Source organism: Accipiter gentilis, chromosome 10, assembly GCF_929443795.1.
Source record: "Accipiter gentilis chromosome 10, bAccGen1.1, whole genome shotgun sequence".
NCBI lineage: Eukaryota > Metazoa > Chordata > Aves > Accipitriformes > Accipitridae > Astur > Astur gentilis.
Genome location: NC_064889.1, coordinates 25,019,059 through 25,039,675, shown reverse-complemented (window position 1 = coordinate 25,039,675; position 20,617 = coordinate 25,019,059). Strand labels below are relative to the sequence as shown.

The 20,617-nt window shown below is 41.5% G+C and overlaps 1 protein-coding gene across 5 annotated transcripts; it reads right to left on the bottom strand.

Moving 5' to 3' along the window:
• Nucleotides 1-933: 933 nt before the first annotated feature.
• On the bottom strand, nt 934-18,768 carry KIF23 (kinesin family member 23). Of its 5 annotated transcripts, none has more exons than XM_049812820.1 (24): nt 18,585-18,768; nt 18,423-18,492; nt 18,125-18,253; nt 16,568-16,673; nt 15,723-15,859; nt 14,935-15,044; nt 14,162-14,332; nt 13,163-13,204; nt 12,631-12,743; nt 12,362-12,483; nt 11,681-11,783; nt 11,262-11,341; nt 11,052-11,171; nt 10,395-10,554; nt 9,677-9,844; nt 9,276-9,433; nt 8,728-8,901; nt 7,832-8,011; nt 7,154-7,420; nt 5,003-5,233; nt 3,847-3,929; nt 3,472-3,553; nt 3,284-3,354; nt 934-1,717 (listed from the first exon to the last, which is right to left on the bottom strand). In XM_049812820.1, exons 1-24 carry the CDS (start codon nt 18,593-18,595, stop codon nt 1,702-1,704), a joined length of 2,904 nt encoding a protein of 967 aa, XP_049668777.1. In that variant the 5' UTR covers nt 18,596-18,768; the 3' UTR covers nt 934-1,701. The 5 variants fall into 5 exon arrangements, with proteins under 5 accessions (XP_049668777.1, XP_049668778.1, XP_049668780.1 ...); XM_049812821.1 differs by having other exon boundaries at nt 18,423-18,489; XM_049812823.1 differs by lacking the exon at nt 7,154-7,420.
• Nucleotides 18,769-20,617: the final 1,849 nt, after the last annotated feature.

Sequence of the window (20,617 nt, the reverse complement as noted above, 5' to 3'; positions counted from 1 at the left end):
TTCACAGAAGCCTCTTAAACCCACACGTTTCTTCAGGCTGGTTTGTCCCCTCATTGGTTTTTCTTCCGTTCTTAGGCACTACATTTAACTAATTAGGCAGCAAATAAAAGCAAAACTGTACTTCACCCAGCATCCTGAACACACATTGGACAAATGCATGCCTGCCACACAAAGCTTGTAGTTTTTTCAAGTAGGACTTCTTGTTTCCCAGACCAAGGCGGAAAGCCTCCGAAACCATTAAGCAGCGCTGCCTGCTCAAGACAATAGAATAATGATGCTCCATCTTGTGTGTTCTCAGAGTGATTATGATCAAGCCTGCTTTTAGCTAGGTGATTGCTAAGACTACCAGAGCAGACAGTGTCAGCGCTAGCCATTCCTGCTGCTGTACAGCTTTCTGCTCCAGCTGCAGACCTAGGAGACCTGTGGAAAAGATGACGTTTCTTTAGAACATAAGCCTTTTCATGGCCTACCCGAAAATAAATTTGTTTATAGCAGCTATGAACAGGCACTCACATTGGTCATTTTCTTCCTTAAAAAAAAAAAAAGTTTTAAAAAAATCCCCTAGGCTTTATAAAAATGCTTTTTAAACTACTTTGTAACAAAAGCATTTTCTTATGCTAGAAAAACCTCAAAGCTTCAATATCTTTTAACAAAGCAGTCAGTCATTCAGAATGGAACCAAGTGCCCTTGAAAGCAATTTGCAGACATGAAGATAAGGTTGTCCAAAACATATCTTGGGATCCAAGCAGATTTCTTGGTTTAAACTTCAGAAGTATCCCTAAAAGTGCATTCATTCATAGCTCTTTGCACAAGACACAGTCAAGATGCTGCGACACTTACCTTAGTTTCTGTAGCTTAGCATTCCCATAAGTAACAACAACATGGTTTGCAAGAGCCATTGAATAAAAGTATTTATTTTAACATGTTTGCAGAACAACACATACAAAGTTCTTACCATACCTGTGAGCAAATTACCCTTTTACCCCATATCTACACATGTAAAACATTTATTTACTTGCACTACAAAATAAAGTAGATCTGATGTCAAGTCACCATTACTCATCATATCAGTATTCTTGCTTCGTTACTATGAAGGTTTGAAGATTGAAATGTTTTCACAAGCCGATATGCATATTAAATAATCAAAGGTAATTCTTTCAAGAAGAAATCCATATTACCAAGCGGTTGCTAGTTATAATAAAATATGAAATGGCATAGAAACACGCTTAAAGTGCGTTACTGCATCTAAATAAATAGCAGCATTTATGCCTCTTCAAAACAGAGGACCTGACGAGGAAGGGATAGTAACCAGGACAGAAGTATTTTGCCCTATAAAAAGAAAAAAAAAAAAAAAAAAAAGAAAAAATACGCAAGGCAAAAGCCTTGTGTCATTAGCCTATAAAGATACAGCTTAATAACAAGAGCTTCATACATACGAGACAGAAGGTGTTCTTCAGAAGTCCAGAGGACACAATGGCAGAACCTCCCTACATCTATTGAAAATATACACACCCACACATAGGCTTCTTTGGGATTGCAAGAAATACCTCCCATTTAACCATTGCCTAGCACAGGCCGTTATATAAATATAAGCCTGTAGTGATTGATAACAAGGCAGTTTTTATCAAGTTTATCACTGGCAGCAGATATTACATCAGTCTGATAAAATCAAGATGATTCCAACGCAGTAGTACATTAAGTTCACGGCTTTCTTCGCCTAAAAAAGGAAAGAAAAAAAAGCCACAAACAACTTTCAGATTTTACACAGCAGCAGTTTTCCTTAACAGTAGTCAATAGCCTATTTACTTATTCTGCTGTATACGTCTCTCACACCTCCTATGCTAAGAAATGCAACAATTAACACAAGAAAGCTAAAGAGCTTATTTATCAAGAAACACTTGTATTTTGCTTTTTTAGACAACCATGAGCATAAAATAAATTTTTATTTAAATTATTTAATAAGTTTTAAATACAAGCTCCAACTCAACACAGAGGCAAACTAAAAGGATTTACTACTGTATTACAAGGCTGTAAGTAGTAGTAGCCACCTTGAGCAGGTCCCAGTTTCTAATAAGAGATGTAACAAAGTATATGCTAACATGATGAGAGGCACAAATTTGTCACCTTATTTGGAAGAGGGATTACTGGTTTCAGATACTCTCCAAAATATCCTTCCACCGTAGTTCTAAACTTTTTGGATTCCAAATGCAGTAAGTTTAGTTGATTTTGGCTTCATAGAAAACTCTTTACCTCTCCAGCCTGTAAACATCTCTTGCAAAACTGCAAATTTTATTCCCCTGAGCTGAATAAGTGACTTCCAGAGCACTGCCAGCATCTATGTGCAAGAGGGCAAATCTGGATATTGAATTCTGTTCTGCAACACCTAGTTTAACAAAACTATCTTATCTGAAGCATTTCTTTTGTCAATAAAGTGTTTTGTTAGACATGGGGGCTCAAGTGTTGGGCACTAGCCTTACAAACTGCAGGATCATCTGGACCTTTTGCTAGAAATTGGGACTTCTGATTTGGTAAGCTTGCATTTATGTGTGCAACTGCCACTGATCCCACCATGGGAAAGAATAATAAGACAGCCCTGAGGAATTCAGACTGTTATCTACGCACTTGAAAAAGCAGAAAGTTTCTTCTAGCATGACAAGAGTCCATGCTTCCTTAGCAGGTGCCTTGACAATTACACAGTAGGTAGCAGCTGGAATATGAGCTACATTCAAGTATACCATTAGGTATATCCCACAGTTGCCTCTGTTTCCTCCTCCCTAAACCATACTGAAATGAATACTAAGGTATTTGTAACCTTATTTAATTTAAATTTATCTAAAGATATAAAAATGAATACATTTTACTGCATCAGCACCTGACAGAGGCTAGGGAGGCAGAAGAAGAAGGAATACAGCTTAGTACCTTGACTTTGCAATCCCTAACCCTATGCCAGTCTGGACCTGCTAGGCATCCTACAGTTCCCACCTTTTCACAGTCAAGATAGCACAAGATCAAACTTGACATTCTGCTCACTACACAGAATGCCAGACTTTGACCCAGAAGACAAGTTAATATTTCTGCTTAGAGTCTCCTACCAATCTTCCCTGTCACCAGTTTCCAACATTGAATAAGTCTGCTTATCCTACAGCATTAAGGAGGTATGCACCCCAAATCCAAAGCGGGAAGGGCAGCAAGGTCAAGGGGGGGGCAAGAGGGGAGTTCTCACTTTAGATATTATCAGGAAAGAGACTGCAATACCCCAGCTACAAAGGAGAGCTGCACTTACTTGGGCTGAGCATGATGCTGATATCCAGGTCCAAGAGCTGATCCTGCCCTCATCTCCACTGCCACAGAACACTGAGAAGACATAGAAAATCAGTCTTCACTGCTAACCCCCCACCTAGCTATCAGCATTACCCCAAATTCTCATCCAGACCAAGCATAAGATGTCCCTCTTCTTCCTTTTTAGCTTACCCTGGTTTCTACATCAGTCCACTCAGAGTCTGCAGCATCCTCAGGTGGGTCAGGATTGGAAGGGGATGATCTTCGCTTTCGACTGAAAGTAGTATATGGGGAAAAAAAGAAGTTACAAGTGTCATGTATTTTGGCAGATTCTCATACAGGAGAGAATACATTTTATACTTTCTGAATAAATACCTTGGTCTCAGCAGCAGACCAACAAAAGCAGCTACAGTATCTATAAAGCCTCTATAAGTTACTCTTACATGATTGCAAGTTAGATGCAACAACTTTAGGTTCAATTATTTGGACCAGAAGCGGTTACATATGCACTATTGGAGTTGCATATCTCCCGCAGTGTCAGAACCTAAAATTAAGACCACAACTCACCCAGTTGGAGATTCTTGCTTTAGAGTCTCTATCTCTGTGAACTGCACAGCCTGTCCACCACCCCTGGTTTTGAAAACATCGCCCTGCAAACCAAAAGCAGTTAAAGTAGTTAAGGTACAGTCACTAGGTCAGTATGATAGCTACAGCACCAGTTTCACATGAAAACTTAGGTGCTTACAACTGTCATTTCCTTGCAGGTTAGTAGCCAGCTAGCATATGTGCACAAATACACTCTGCCCCACTGTATATCTTCTCTTATTAAACACAGGACAATAAAGAGTGAACACCATCTATTCTGATGATCATGCAAGATACTCATAGAGCAGTCACTACAATGACAAAGATTTCTGTATGATAATGATGACCAAGTAATACTACAGAAAACATGTCATAGGCTTAGTTCCATTCCACAGCATGAACAGATATGTGGTCAGCTATGCAAGCCTTTGCTTTTGGCAACATCGCTGGAACATACAAGGTTACCTTACAGGAGTGAGAGCTTTTTTTTAAAACTCAGAAAGAAAAAAAGACAATATTGGAAGGCCTGTGACTGTAGGAAAAATAAACCAAAAGCGTCTTGCTACAAATCACGAAGAGGTCTCAGTTTGCCTTAGGTAAGTACAGTCAGTGTTTTGGGACACAAACATTGCAAGCTTTCAAAGTGTAGGCTGTCTCACCAATTTGTTTGTCAGTTGACTACTAGAAATTATGTCCCGGAGCATTCGAGCATCCATCACTGCAGCAAGCTTACTCATACTGCTAGTGGAAATCAAATAATATCACTCCAACAAGACTGACTCCACAAGATTAGCTGCAGCCACAAGTCTAAGAAACTTTCATTACAAATAGATTGTTGCATTTTACTAGAGGAAAAAAAACCCCCACAAACCACCTTAATTACTTTCAAGGAAAACAGTGACCGAGATAAACAAGCTTGTAAAGGTTTTTATGAAGTAATGACAAAGTTCAAGAAAAGTATCTTCAGACTCTAAAAGCTCCCTTAAATCCAACTGCACAAAACTTTCAAATAAAATCTCTTAAAAGATTGAGTCAAACATACCCTTTCACAAGCCAGTAAGCCTGTAGCACAAATACATTGCCAGAAATAGGTTTTGACAGGGTTATCACAAATTTACAACAAAGGCGTTTGCTTTACCTTAATTAGTTTTGTTTCAATCTCCCCATCAGAGGCTAGCTCCTGGTGTGTCAGCATATACTTGTCACACTTAGCTAGTGCCTTTTCACTTGCAGCCGCTACTGTGATGGCATGAGGGACATGTGGCTGCATGACTGTTTCAGTGGGCAGATTAGAGGGTGGCTTATGATCTACCCATCTCTCCCCAGCTGAGCGCGACCGTCTGTGTCTGAGGCGAACTGGAGGTGCATTCTGATCAGAGTGGAAGAGAATCAGAAGAAATCAGCACACAGTAAATCTCTCTGAGGTTATCATTAGCAGAAGGGAACTTTGCAGGTCTGGTTAAGATACGTTTGTATGAAGATCAAAGCTTTATTCCTAAAGTGTTTTCAGAGTGCATCCTGAAAGGCACCATTACCAAAAGCCTTGCATAAAATTATTAACAGATTATTTCTGTGCCAATTCCTATTTCTTGTAAATTTTAGGTAAGTGTTATATCCAATCTGTTGCATTCCATACCTAGTAAGAGTTTCCTCAAGGAGGATATTCCTCAAGAATATATTATTTTCGGTAATGCTTCTCCTGAGTTTCCAAATCAAAACAGATTGCTACAAACATATTAACCGACCAGAAAAGAGACATTTGTTTCCATGGATGCATTCATGAATCAAAATGTATTTTTGAGGTAGCAAAGGAAGCAGACTGAGTATGGATTGCCAACATCTCTAAAGGATGCAAGACCTCATAACATTTCTGAGTAAATAGAGCAGAGGAAGCATCCCCTGCACTAGTACTATCACTTCTGAACTCAGCTGTTGGAAATCCATGAAAAATGATTGAAGTTCTTGTATTTTTATTTTATGAACGTTATTGTCAGTTGCTCAGGAAAATCAGAACATTCTGGAAAGTTGTTTAAAAACAAAAACCCGGGTCCCTTCAACATCTTTGAATGGGCTTTTGAAAGAGTATTTGTAGACTCTCTCTGTTCCATTTACACACTAATTTGAGATTGTATTTTCAGATGATGAGCATCAATTAGGATTTCTTTAACCAACAGACAAGAAATTGGCTCTACCCTCTACAGATAAACCTCTTACAAGGCTAAAGCAGCTCTTAAAAATTAAACATATATAGGGAAGTGTGGCTTTCAGCAAAAAATCTTCCATTAAAATAAAAAAAACAACCAAAAAAACCCAAACACACAAAACACACTTCAGTACTTTTCTTCCCCCATTTCTAGTGGGCAAGTACTTATTTCCGTTGACAACTTTTTGAAACAATTCTGCCAAGCTGCCTCAGAAGTTATGTTGTAAGGAGAGGGCATGCTACTACTGGTCACATTTTACTGTGGCAGAGACCACATCCCTTACTCTGCTGACAGTGGTTCATGTATTAGTTAGTTGGAATAGCATTTGCTTAAAAGCATGTCCCTGACTTCAAAGGCCCAGCAAGTGACAGAGATCTTGAGAATACTCTCAAAAATGAATTGTACCATGATAAACTTTCCTCCTCTTTAGAAGCTCTCTCAAGAGGCTGGAGTTGTACAATTCTCTTCGATTTACCTGAGCCACTGCGACACTGCTATAATGTGACAGAGACACCACCAATACAACCATTTGCATGCACCAGTTTAATGAAGAAAAAGTCTCCCACCTGTAAGCAAAGTCCCCAGTGTTAATGCAGATGTGAAAGTTAGGGAAGACTATTCTAAGAGAGTGAAAGTTAACAGTCACACAAGCAAGATGTTTGTCCAAGCACTATGTCCAGTAGACATTTGCAGATATGGCTTATAAGACCACCTTTTAAGCTGCCCAAACAGACTATGGTAAATTACAGGCTGCAAGATAGATCTGAAGAGACAGACACAAGTTAAAACACAAGGACATTCATAGCTAGAGAAAAAGTCTAGCTAGTTCAGCATTCCTTACCAGTGCCATCAAGGTGCCAGCAAGAAATACACACACTGCTTTTAAAGAGTTTCCAAATGTCAAGTTAAGAAGTCAAAGAGAATGAGTAGACTAAATTTCAAAACAGTACTGTCTTATGAGAAATACATTTAGGGGAAAACTCCAATCTATGTTAGGGGTGCTCAATGTAAGGGAGCAGTTGTAATGAGCTTTTAAGTCAGACTAAGCAATGCTACATTTAGCTTTTGACAGGAGCAGCACTAACCCTGCAGCATTGATCCTCTTCTATTTCTAGCTCATCTCTACGCCTGGGAACCTCAATGACTCCAGTCCAGCACATCCCTCGCCTTCTGTCTGAGGTGTTATAGTCTCTACTTTGTTCTGGTTCTTGTTGTCTACTCCTTGCATTAGAAGTGCCACTGGTATGCTTGTGCGAAGGGGCTTTCTGCTCCCATTCCATAACACAGGATGCCACAGAAATGCTGCTACAAGAATTAGAACGTCTGTGCACCTGCGGGTTGCTCATGTGCCGCTGTTAGGGACCCAAGTAATAAAGTTACTAGAAGGCTAGAGAGAACAGGAAAGAAATTAGCAAACATACAGAACTGTCAACTTATAAGGCAATAAAACAATGAATACTGACAATGTGCAGGATGCCAATTCAGCTATTCAAGCTTATTGTTTTGGAGAGGTATTGTGTTGCAGTGACAGCATTAAGAATCAGCTATTCCTCCAATACTAGAGTAGCATTAAAAGGTAGGAGCACAAATAAAGAGCACTGATAAATACAACAGGAGACAAAGAATTCAAAGCAAGTTTAAGTTATCCAAATTCCGTGCTTGGGAACTATTTTCTAGCCTCTAAAGAGAATTGGCCTGAACTTCAGATCATTCTTATAAATATGCTTTTCCCTATATCAAGAAGTGTTTTAAAGGCAACTTACAGGTGCTGGTGAAGGAGACACTGATCTCTGAACAGGCTTCTCTCGGTCTCTCTCCCGTGAAGGTCTCTCTGGTTTTTCATTTTTTGGTTCAGTAACAATAGCCTTCAGCTGCTTCAGTTTTTCATCTTTGACCCAAAGTTTGTTCTGCATCTCCAGCTGCTTTGCTGCTACACGACGCTCCTACAAAGACAAGTGACGACAAGCATGAATTACGTTACACGAAAGCACAAGCAATTGTGCTGAAGGTTTGAAGGGAATTTTATATTCCACGTGGAATGAAATTCTTCCCCACTGAGATACAAGCTATTGGAGATAACGACATATCAAGCTAAAGACTTTCCAGATTATAAAATAATACATTTGATGCCATAACCATTTTGCTTCCTAAATTATGACAAATGGAAACATGTCTAACTATAGTTCTATCAATCATCCTGAAGTAGTAAACAGTCCTGCAGTAGTAAAAGTTAATCCCTCAGATTTCCTTTCCTTATTGCTTGTCAAGTGGATTGCTGAGCAAGAGTTTACATGAGGATAAAGGGGAAACCCTGTCACTAGGCTTCTACTGAGAACCCACAGAACAAGGGAATCACTCCTTAGTTAGAGTGCCACTAACCCAAAAGAACAAATTCTAGACATTGAAATGAAGTGACACAGTGCTTAAGAGGGCTGCTCTAACTACACCGAAAGTCCTTGAGGAATTTATCTTATCATACCATATTTATAAAATTTAAAATTTAAGTTCAAAATGTCCGTTCCACGTCCATAATTAAAGCCAAACACACCTCCATTCTTAATGGTACCACTATATAAAAAACCATCACAAAAACAAGCCAGCCAGCCCCCCCCAGCATTGCTCCATTACCCATTTCTAATAAATATGGCAGTGTACTTACACACTCCTTCTCCCATTTCATGGTTGTTTCTGCCACCATGCCTTGCAATCGTGCCTCCAACCTACGCTTGTCAGAAGCCTGACGTTGCAATTTCTGGCTCTTGCTTTCTAGTTCTTGCTGAAGATTACGCTTGTCTTCTTCATAAATCGTTGCAGTTTTCTCCAAAATCTCAATCTGGAGGAAGAGAGGAAGGACTTGGCTATGCTTTTTAGAAGTGCAACCATCTAAGCCCAGAATTGCTAGTTATATTTGACTGTTAACATATATTAGAATGTATTAGCTGTTATACAAATACACCCAGAGAAATAGTCCACATTCCAAAAGGTTTCAGAAATTTTACAACTTTAAGTTGCCCTTCTTAATGTATTAAGAAAAGTCTTAACTCATAAGAAAAGCCAATAAACTAAGTGTTCAGTAAAGTTCCCCACAAAATACTAATCTTTTTTCTGATATCCATCTTGCAAGCAACTTCAGATGTCCCGAAGCTTGCTAAATGGTACATAGAAAATGCGTTTTGTGCTTAGTTTTAGACAATGAAAAAAACTGACCTTGTATTCCAAAGTTTTAATTTTCTTCTCCAGGCGTTCTAGCTCCATTTTCTGTCCTGCTATTGTTTTCTCTTTCTCAGACAGTTTCCCTTGAATATAGTTTTCCTTGGATACAATACTTGAGTCAAAATCTTGCAGCATTGTTTTAAATGCAAGCACTGCAAGAGAATTGATATTTTATCTTCTCACCGTATCTCTGTAATATCAAAAGTAGTTCTGTTTTTCTCCTACCAATTTAACACTACCAGCTATTTCATTACCTAAAAAAGAAGGGGGTTTTAAGTGATCAATCTAGACAAGATTCTTATCTCATGTTGGCACAGAAGAGATCCCTTGAGTAGCAGTAATAAGGGCGCCAAAAAAAAAAATATCTAGTTCCACACTGATACTCAAATTCTTACCGTTTTTGGCAAACTCCTCTGACAACATTTGTCGTAGTTTATGGCGTTTTTCCAGGACTTCAATAAGCTTTGGAAGTGTTTGATCATCATTAACATCCAATAGCTCACATGAAGGCAATGGAGGAAAGTTCTGCAAAAACATTTCTGAAACAGATTGCTCTTCTGTTTCTGCAAGATTAAAGCCAAGAAAGTCTGTCAGCAAGCTACAGAACAGAAAAATTCCATTTGACAATGCACACCCACAGATCATTCATTCCACAGTACCACGAAGCAGACAGAACTTAGAATAATTAACGATAACTAGAAATTTTCAGAGGAGATAACAGTGTGGAGAAAAAATTAAATGTGTCATTCCTGATTCATTGCTTTATAAAACTTCCAGGCACCTCTTGATTTCTAAAGTAGGCCCTAAACATACAGAAACATCAAAATATCATCTTCAGCCCAATTTCCTTGCAGGAGCTGCAATAATGGAACCACGAATTCAGCTCATCACCAATAACAAAGAATTACCTCAAGACATACATAGCAACTGTGTTTATACTACAAGTAGCACTGCAGTATGAGAAGAGCAATGCCTATTGCAGGGAAGGCACACAACTAGCAGTTAAGTGAAGTTCCTTTTGCAGTTCCAAGGCTCAAATAATTTGCTTTAATATGGCCTTCAACTCCTAACAGGAAAAACTGTGCTGTAATCTCCTAGCATTCCAGCATTTACCTCCATTTATTGGGCCACCCCGCATCTCCAATTTCCGGGAGAGTTCCTCTCTGAAGGCCTGATTCCTAAAGCGCCGTCCTGGTGTCAAGCCACAGAGTGGTCTATCAACAGGTCTTGCAACTTCAACTTCCTGGGTCATTTCTGCAAAGCGCATGACTTGCTACAAAAGAGCAAAAGCAAGCTTAACAACAAAACTAACCAGAAGCAGTCCAATGTAAGTTTGAAAGTGATATTTTTAGGTCAATATTAGAGGAGACATTATCAAGCTATAATCTCAAGTAGTTCCCAGCTAGATAGCTTGTGATTCTAAAGTGGAGCATCCAGAAACCTTCCCATAATACCTCCCCGACCTCAGTCCCAAGAAACCATGAAACCGACTGTGCAGATAGCTGAAGTTTTGCAAGTACTGTCATAGTAGGGATTAAGCACCTAAATGTGGCTATTTGGACTTCTGCAGATAAGAGAAACTTTTCCTATTTTACAAGCAAGTAGCAGTTGTCATTTTTAAGAGGAAAAACAAGACTTAGAGGGCACATTTGCCCTACAATATTGTATTTGATTACCTGATGAACCCAAGCAACAAAAATTGAAGTACAAGAATTCAGTGATAAACACGAAAAAGAGGAAGGAATGAGGTAAGATCTGCAAGGAAGTTACCAAGCTTTCCTCGTAGTCCTCAGCTTTAGGGTTAACACACACAATCATACGCACTTTTCCTTCACCATCAAAATAGTTCTTGAAGAGATGAGTCAGTTTGGAATCTCTGTATGGAACCATCTTAAAATAAAGTAAATGAAAGATCTAGTAAGCTTTCATTATACCAGATCTTCATCAAATCAATAGATAATTAGATAATGGGTTGCATACCTTATTTGTTCCATACATCTGGTTTTCCCGTAGAACTTCTATACATGTTCTTAATGTCATTAGTGACTGATTAATATTACCTTAAAAAAAAAACCACACCAAACACAAGACAAAAAACTCTATAAGCAGCCATTCGGATCATGTTCCCAAATTATTTAGCAGTTTACTTAAGAATAAATTCCCTGGACTTAAGTTATTTGTAACAAATATAACTACTCTAATTAACTGGAGTATCAGAATAACTGCTACTAAAAACTTCCGGTTTCCAAACTGGAGGATTTAAGGTCATCAGATCAGACAACTGAACATCATAACAGAGCCCTTCAATTCTTCCTATGATGTGTTTACTAGGAGACAAGACTAATACGAGCATATATTAGCACGTAAAATTACCAGGCTCTGTAAAAGGTGGTACATACCTGCTTCTCGCAACCTGTTACCTTCAGCTTTTGTTCTATTAGTTCTTTCGCTTCCAGCCAGATCAACTAAAGACAGCTGGCTTAAAGTGATCTGTTCTTTCTCCTGTTACAGAAAACAAATTATGTTAGGCTAATGATTAGCTCTATATTCCTTCTAACGGGGGGGGATGGGGGGGACGGGGGGGACAGGGACACGATGACACCCCACCCCCCAAACCTAAACCAGCATGCACACTTAAAAAGAATATGTATTGCGCCTTTAAATAAAGACTGAGGGTGTTTTTCTAGCCCTTAGTGCAAGAAGCTGTGCACCACTAGCTTTTTTCGTGAACAAATTTAGCAGATCCCTTCTCTCTTGGGCCACAAGATAGATATAACAGCTGTGCTCTGTGCTCATTCAAATCCTTCAAGTTTATGATTAGCAGTTTTTGCTCAAAAGAAGTAGAGGTAAAAATCAAAGGAATAAGCAGCTTTGCACTCTATTTTAACGCCCTACTTTCATTCTGTCACAGACTTGTACTTTAATAACTTTGATTTCCTTCACAGTGAAATTGCTAACGCTCAAGACACAGTAACTCTTTCAGTAGGCCATGCTGCAAGGCTCACCACCTTTTCTAACCTACATATATACATGCATACGCGCGCAGAGCTCTCATTTTAATGTCCTCCCCTGGAATTCACCTGTAGCACATTATCTCCATCTGCATCCAGGGGTGCCTGAGCCAACTTTATTATAAAAACACTGTGAGAGCGACTAGATTCTCGATTCAGCTGAGTGTTTGCAATACGCCGCTTCTTTTGACCTGTTTAGAACAACAAAAACAATCCCTCCAAAAAACTGTTTTATTTAACAGACTTGCCACCTGGCAAAGCCAATTCTGCTTTAAGCATAATACCATAAAGGATTACACATCTGTACTGAATTTAAGAAGTTATATTCCAAGATTTACCTCTCCAAAACACTTCAAAAGCTTCTTCTGTAGATTTCACCTCTACTTCTGTGCATCCTGTGACATACATGTTATGATTCTGGTCCTCACGAAGTATTTTGGATTGTGGAGGTCTTAAGGACAAGGAGGACAAACAAAAGAACACTAAAATTGAGTGGAGTTTTCTGTACAACATCATGCCATGCAAATTTTCCTTTGTTTAAGTACAAAATTCAGACTGGACATGTCAATTATCCATACAGCAGGTGGAAGAGGAAGTACAAGTACATGGACACACATTCAGCCAAGATTAGTTACACTTCAGCTACTGCTTTAATTTAGAAGCTAGGTTTAATTGCAATTCTTATTGGAAATCATGGGTTTGGGTGGCAGCTATTGTTTTTCTACATGCATACAGAAGCAAGATGGCTTCAACAGCGTTCTATATTCACTAGTAAAGCAAGAAGAGATAGGGAGTCTGCATTTATTTTCTGCTTCTACTAATAGGAAATTCCACTTTTCAATATTGGGAATAATATGCTTATGCACATACATAAAGTCACCATTTCGCACAGGAGTGTTGCAATTGTTCCACCTACCAAAGAGACAGGGTTAAAAATATTAAGTCATTCAGCTTGTGTCTAAAATCTTGTCATATATATTATACTGTTGTTTCCATAAATAGAAATAATCCCAGATTCTCTGTAGGCTGATTTTTGGACATAAGCACAATACTAAACCAAATAATTTTTTTATTCTTTAAAAAGCATTCACAGACATTCAAACCCTTTTCAAATCAGTACCCTGGAGACAGCTTTTGAGGTTTCAGAGACATAGCATGTTTTGCTGTAGATAGTCTTTGTAAATCAGCCAACTCTTTAATTAACACATGTACTGTTGGACAGGCATAGGGTTTTCTTTAATGGATTTAGAATTTTAAAAAAATGTATTCTAAGTTCAATTTGCAGACTGTTTTTTCCAACAGTCTCGAGATTTACCGATTTTAGACATCAGCCAAATACACACCTTTCCAAAAAATACCCAGAATTTCATTTATAAGACAACTCATTTCTGTTTTTATGGAAATTACTAACATTGAGTGAAATAATATGCAAACTTGCATTAACTGTAAAGCAACAACAAAATAGCTACTTTTGCCCAATACGCTGTTTCCAGGAAAAGTGTCAGCTGAGGAGTGGCTTACTCTACAAGTTGCAGTCACCTGCTAGGAACAGTACTCACAGAATAGCACAAATAGACTTAGAATCTCAGTGGGATACAACACACTGCCTAACAAATTAAATATTTACTTATTAATCTCCCATTATAATGGGGAAGGCAGCACCAAGTCTTAGCAGGAACAGAACAACCATCAGTACTTGGCACACTTAAATACTATTGTCTGGATTCCTCTGCCATCACCTTTTTCACATGATATTTTTAGGTGATTCCCATAAATTGAACCAGACTCACCAAGACTACAGCTGTAAAAACACTATAGTTCCCCCCAAAAGATAACTGAAGTAGGAGTAATAGTAGGCATAAAACTAACTTTGGTTTTATAGGCTCAAAGGGAGCTTCCTCCAAGAGGTCATATATGTAGTTGTTGTAGATCTCAATATAGGAGACAAAGACACTGTAGACATTATCTTCATCAACTTCTTCCACTTTGCAGTGATCTTGCACATTGATCATATCAGCAAATTCTGGATCTATTTGCCGCCTGTTGAGCACACGCAATAAGTGATTGTAATGGAGCATCCACAGCTAGCTAACATGTCAGACAGGGACTATACAGTTAAAAAGCAAGTCTACTAACAGATAGCGTGATTTAAGTATGGAAGTGCTCACACTAGCAATTAACAACAATGCATCCAATCTCATTAGATTAAAAAAAGCACTCTGAAAAGTTTAAGTAGATAAACTTTCATCTGACACCCGCTGTACTCAGCTGCAGTAAGAAATGCCTTGCAAAATTCCTGGATAGTCAGCATTTCTATCCTCCATTCAGAAATCCCACTATTTAGCAAAATATCCCCAAGTTTAACTTCACAGTATTCCTATTCAGTGAAGTCACAGCATTTTACTCATGGGTTAACAGGTACAAAAAAATAGACTTCTGTTGCCTGATTCTAAGTCTTCTAATCTAAATACTTAATTATGCAATTGCTCAAACCACATGAAATATACTAGCTTTCCATTAATATTTTTATTTTCTTTCTTCAAGGGAAGGATAGAGACCAAGGTAAGTTAAAACCACAATTCCAGAACAACATTTACATTGACTAAATTCATTCTGCATGTTACAATAGTTACTTTACTTACTTGCCAGATGGAGTTTTTGGAACAGGCATGGCATCTTTTTTCTGGCGCTCTAATAGAGCATCTACTTCACACTGAACATCCACACCATTCTTGTCATCAAGCTTGAAAACCTGAGCAGTGAGTACGTTTAGACAATATAATGAAAAACACTAGAGAACATAAGGTGTTAGCCAGCAAAACAAATTACTTGATCAAGCTGTCTAGCAACCAGAAAATACCATGCCCCTCACTAATGCTTGATCTACTGGCTAAAGCAAAGTAGATCTGACAGATAATAGGTATTTCCAAGATAACAGTATTTCTTAAAAGCTCCCAAGCTAGCATGCTACCAAGGAAAAGACTTTCAGTACTATTACAAATATATTTAGATACCCAAAATCCAGAGATATTTGACCACAAGAAAAGCCTCACATCATCATGCCCTGTATTATTTTAGTTATGGTTTCCTGGGGCTTTTGTATCTTGTGGCAGGATTTCATTCTATAACTCAGCTTCCTCTTTCCTTTTTTATTGTTTTAAAAAAGTTAATTAAAGAGTGAGCGGCAATTATAAGGATAGCCAGACTTTACATCTTCATGAAACATCCCTCCTAGCTGCTACGCCTGCCTCCTTAGCCTTACTCTCCACATCCCATGGCAGTGGGGTGGGGTTTTTTGGTTGGTTTTCTTATTAAAGTGCTCCAGTCACATGACTAGACAGGAGATAAACACTTTGAACAGAACATTTTGTCTAGAGTTTATAGGCTGTTTTAAGCAGCGGCATGAAGAATTTAGTCCAAAACTACTCACAAATCGCTTGGCCTGGAATGGTCCTATGCTGTTGAAGATCATATCCAAACACCGGGGGAGAAGTCCTCCATCACCAGGAGATCCTGTCATGGTGTGTGTTTTCCCGCTGCCTGTCACACCATATGTAAAAAGGAGACCTAGGAGGGACAGGAAAGTCATGCCGTCACGCTTGCTGTCTCAAAAGAAAGCTCAGTTATAACTACATGCCCTGTCTTTCCCAGTGTCAAATGTATTTGGAAAAAACAATGACTCCTTTTGAACAGTTAAGTATTCCAGCCCATCAAAGCCACTGTCATCACTAGTATTTGCATCTCATTGATAGCCACTTCAACTATAACTGACAGTACCTATCATCCTCTCTGGGGAGAGAGCATTTGTAAGCCAAAATGGAAGGAAGCCACTAAGTCCCAAGTGTAGAGGGCTCATTTGTTATGACTGTTACTGAGGAGTCTGACATAAGCCAGATACTGCAAGGACAAGCACCACGATATTAAACCATGCCCAGGAGATCAAGCCCTACAAATTGATTTCTGTGGTCAGTCTTTATGCAGGTAAGTCATCCCTTTCGGCAGAAAAAAAGCTTCTCCAGTTAAAGGTGTACAAAAAGATGAGAGCTTGACACAAGTAACATGCCCTTCAAAACAAAGGTAAATAGGCTTAGAAGTAATGAAAGGCAGGAAGACCTCCCAAGGATGTTGTATAGGGGAGATATTCTCATTGCAAACAAGGTGTACATGTTTTTACCTAGACAAGCTAGGAAACCTTGAGACATATGAAATCATAGCAATATAAGAAACTGCATGGTAGACATACAGAAAAGTGGCAGAGAATAAGTACTTGCTTACCATTTTTCCCACGAATGAGATCTTCCACTAGAGGTTTAGCCACTACATCGAAGAGCTCCTTCTGAACAACAAGGGTGCCAAACACTTCTTTAAATGAATACTGTGTCTGAAGAAAAGAAGATACACTGTCCTAAGCCTTAAGTTCCCCTTTAAGAAGTCCATTGTTTCAAAGTGCTTTGTTGTTTCATACCTTAGAACTGCTTTTCATCAGCTTACCAGAATGATAAAGATTCTACTTTAGGATTATACCAGTGTTTGAACATGGGCAGTTGCTCCAGTGTAACTATTCTGGGAATAAGCTGTGCATAATGAAGAGTAGCAACTGTCTCATCTTCACAGAGCTCAAGTTCAGAAATAACCGTAAGGATCACAAAGTCTGGCATCCCAGTGACTAGAGAGTCTCACAATTTACAGCTTCAAGCTTGAATTTCTGTTTGTGCTTCAACCATAATCTACACAAGCACTGGGGGCAAAGGAACACCCACAGTGGCCACAGTCAAGTTGTTCCAGTATTTAATCATTTTGTTTTAAGCTTGTGTCTTTTTCCAGCCTAGCCTCAGTTTCCAGTCATAGGTTTTCAGTATACTTTTTTTTAATTTTGATGAATCTGGTCACTTTTCAATCAAAACACCTCCGTATATAAATATCTGAATTGTAAGTTTTTGAGCAAAGGTTTGTTTACCAAACTTTTAATTAATCTTTGCCTATTTTATTTAAGCCTTTGAAGATCACTTTATGTACTTCCTATAAGAATTTCCCATGCTGAAATCAGAAACAAAGTATTCAACATCCCAACTAACTCCCCCCCCCCCTTAGAAACACCATTACCTTGCAACATTTTGAGTTACAGCACTGTGTTGGCAACCTGCAGTTAACTGTTGCACTACCAAATCATATTCTGTGCTACAATACTCTGGCTCCTCATTCTGTATGCTTGACCTAAAGCCTCCTTTTCTAGTAAACATTTGTATTGATCAAGTAACCATATGAACTAACCCGTGACCCGCTGCCTACTCTTCCACAATTCATGACATTTCACCACTTTGTGCACATAACCTACAGCTTCACCCCCCACCCCCCGTATTCTGCAAATAGGGAAACTTATTGGGTTTTGCCCAACTTAATTTTGGGATAAACCAACCGTTAATTCATTTGTGTCTGGTTTAGCTTAGAGCTGGTTTCTCTCAATTAATCCTACATAGAAAGGTCCTTTGAGCAGTCTAAATGTTTGCCAGCTTTGCCTTTGTTCTTTTCACCCTCCTCCTCCGCCCTGGAGAAGCAGCCTTGTCGTATATGGAGAATATATTTGATGGCTAAGGGTGCATTTTTGCTCTAGATGGTTTCCTGGGTTTGAAAATTCGCTTTTCTAAGTGCGCAAACTGCTGATTTGCACACTGCAGGAGACACCCCAAGCCAGCGGAAAACAGCCACAGCAAGGAAAAGGACCTCGATTCCCTAATTGCAGGCAGCCCCTTCAGCTGCTCACAGCTCCAAGGCAGAGTGTACCCGCTCGCAGATTTCCCCGCTGCCCAACCCCCCCCCGCCCCAGGCCGTTACCTCCCGGTATTCCCCGTTGCGGAATATCCTGTATCCGTCGGGCGGGTGGATCTGCACCGTGGTCTCGTTGATCACCTCGATGCAGCACTCTTGGTCCGGGCGGCTGAGCGGCCTCACCCTGCAGTAGACCTGGGGAAGGGACGGGGCAGGGGACACACACAGAGCCCGTCGTCCCTCAGAGCAGCCCCGAGGGGCGGCAGCAGGCCGAGCCCCCAGGGACCCGACCCCCACCGGGGGCCAGCGCCCCCTCCCCGCCCAGCGCCCCCGCCTCAGTCGAGCCCGGCGGCTCCCCACTCACCCCCACGGGATCCTTCAGGCTGGGGTTGGACGGCTTCTTCACCGCCGGCCTCCGCGGCGTCTTGGCCCTACTGGGAGAAGGGGGGAGGCATGAGGGCCGGGCCGGGCCCCGCCGCCGGACAGGGGCTGGGGAGGGGGTTGATGGGGTGGGGGGGCGACTTACGCCGCCTTCATGTCGCGGAGAGCCGCAGCGGGCGGAGCCGAAAGTTGCGATCGAGGCGGGAGGAGCCGAAAGTCGCGATAGAGGCGGGCGCTGCCGCTCAAGCTCGGCGCTGCCTCCGACCGGCCGCCCGCGCGCCCGCTGCGATTCAAATCAAGCCAATCAGCGGCCGCGGCCCCCGCGAGCGTCGCCGCGCAGCGCGCGCCGACGTAGCGGCGACGCCCTCCACCCCAGCCCCGCCCCCCTCCCGGCGGCATAGGCAGCAAGCGTTGCCATGGCGACGTCAACGGGCGAGGCCCGCAGCCGCGGGCGCCCCCTGCTGGTGCCGGCGGACCCGGGACGGGGTTGGGGGGGGGTGGGGGGCGAGCCCCGGTTCCGCGGGCCGGGGGTCTGGGAACCCCGAAATCAAGTGGGACCGGGCCCGCGGGGAGCCCCGGCGGCCCCGGGGCCTCGCTGCGGCCCGTGGCGGTCCCCGGGGCCGGGCTGGGGGTGCTCCCGCCTGGGGGTGCTCCCGCCTGGGGGTGGGCCCAGAGCTGGGCCTGCAGGCCGGAGACAGGCCTTGCCTCGGGGAAATGGCTGAAGCCGCCGTGCTGAGGGCTCTGGGTGCGCCGCAGGGGAGCGGGAAGCCGGCCCTCCGCACCCCGCCATGCCACCCCGGGGCCGCTTGTCCACCAGCCAAGCCACCATACGCTGGAGCAGGGACAGAGACAATAATGTCACCGGAGTTCAAGGCCAGGGCTTCAGGCTAGGCCAGGGGAGGCTCTCCCTGGAAGGCTGCCCGGGCTCTGGCTTGTCTTGTGTTTGCCTCTTTTATTTGCTTAGTTGAAATAAAGGTTGGGGCTCAGGAGGAGAGGTGTCATCCAGCAAGTTCGCTGGGCCAGGGCCTCCCTGTGGCTAAGCCGCTCCCTGCCTGGAGGTAAATGAGTTATTTCCTAGCCTGTAGGAGATGCTTAATGGTGGGAAACAAAGCCTAAAATGTGAAGTTAAGACATACATAAAAATCCTGGCCAAACAGGTCCACTGAAAGACCTAACTTCCTGACAAGGAAATGCTCTTCTAATTCAGATGGGGAAACTGGGGTAAAGGATGAAGTAATTGGGTTTTAACCCTGGGTAGCAGCATTAAGGCCTCCAGTCTCTCTCAAACCACAGACTCCAGTCAATTCTCAGTTTTAGTGCAAATTAACCAAATCAAGTAAGCTTACCCCCTTAAGGGAAAAAAAAAGAAAAAGAAAATCCAAAGAAATCCCAGCAAGTGGTCTTGTATTTTTTACTGTGACCACTATCAGAAGAAGCTAGTGTCCCGGGCCAACCTTCGCTTCTTAAACACTGTTTTAAAACACATCAAAACAGACAAGTTTCTTAATGTTCTCATCGCACACTTCAAAGATAGAAGTGGTCAAAATTGAACTGGCCTCCTCAGGAGCAGAACCAGAGCCCCGCGTGCATTCCCACTGTCACAGAGCGCCTTGCAAGCCACGACTGTCCTTCCCCTGCACCCTAAAACTGGTAAGATGGGGCTGCTGTCCTCAAACCAGACTGAATTCCCAAAGCCCTCAGCACTAATGGATAATGACACCTGAAGCTGCACTTCTCACAGCAAAAAACTCAGCTCACTCTTCCGCTGACAGCCACGGCAGCATCTTGCTTCTCATGGATCCCAGACCACTTAGGACTTAATAAATTAAAAACAGCATACTGATATCCACCTGGAAGAAGATACACGCAGGATAGATGAGAGCACAATTCTGTATCGTCAGAGGAGGAAAGGTGGTTTAACAAACAAGCTAACAATTCGCACACACCAGACGCCTTTCCCAAGACTGAAGGTACAGCAAGCCCAGCGACAGTGCCTGCCTCGCCCGGGGACATGCTCCAGAAGACAGTCCTGCCACAATCACTTTCATACCCTCACTCCAGCTCATTTTGGATTAGGCGTTATTCAGCAATATTCAGATTCACCTTTTACCTTAACCTGAAGGAACTCGATAGACCTAAAAATCTGCTGTATCTGCCTAGTTCATCAGGGCAGTAAAA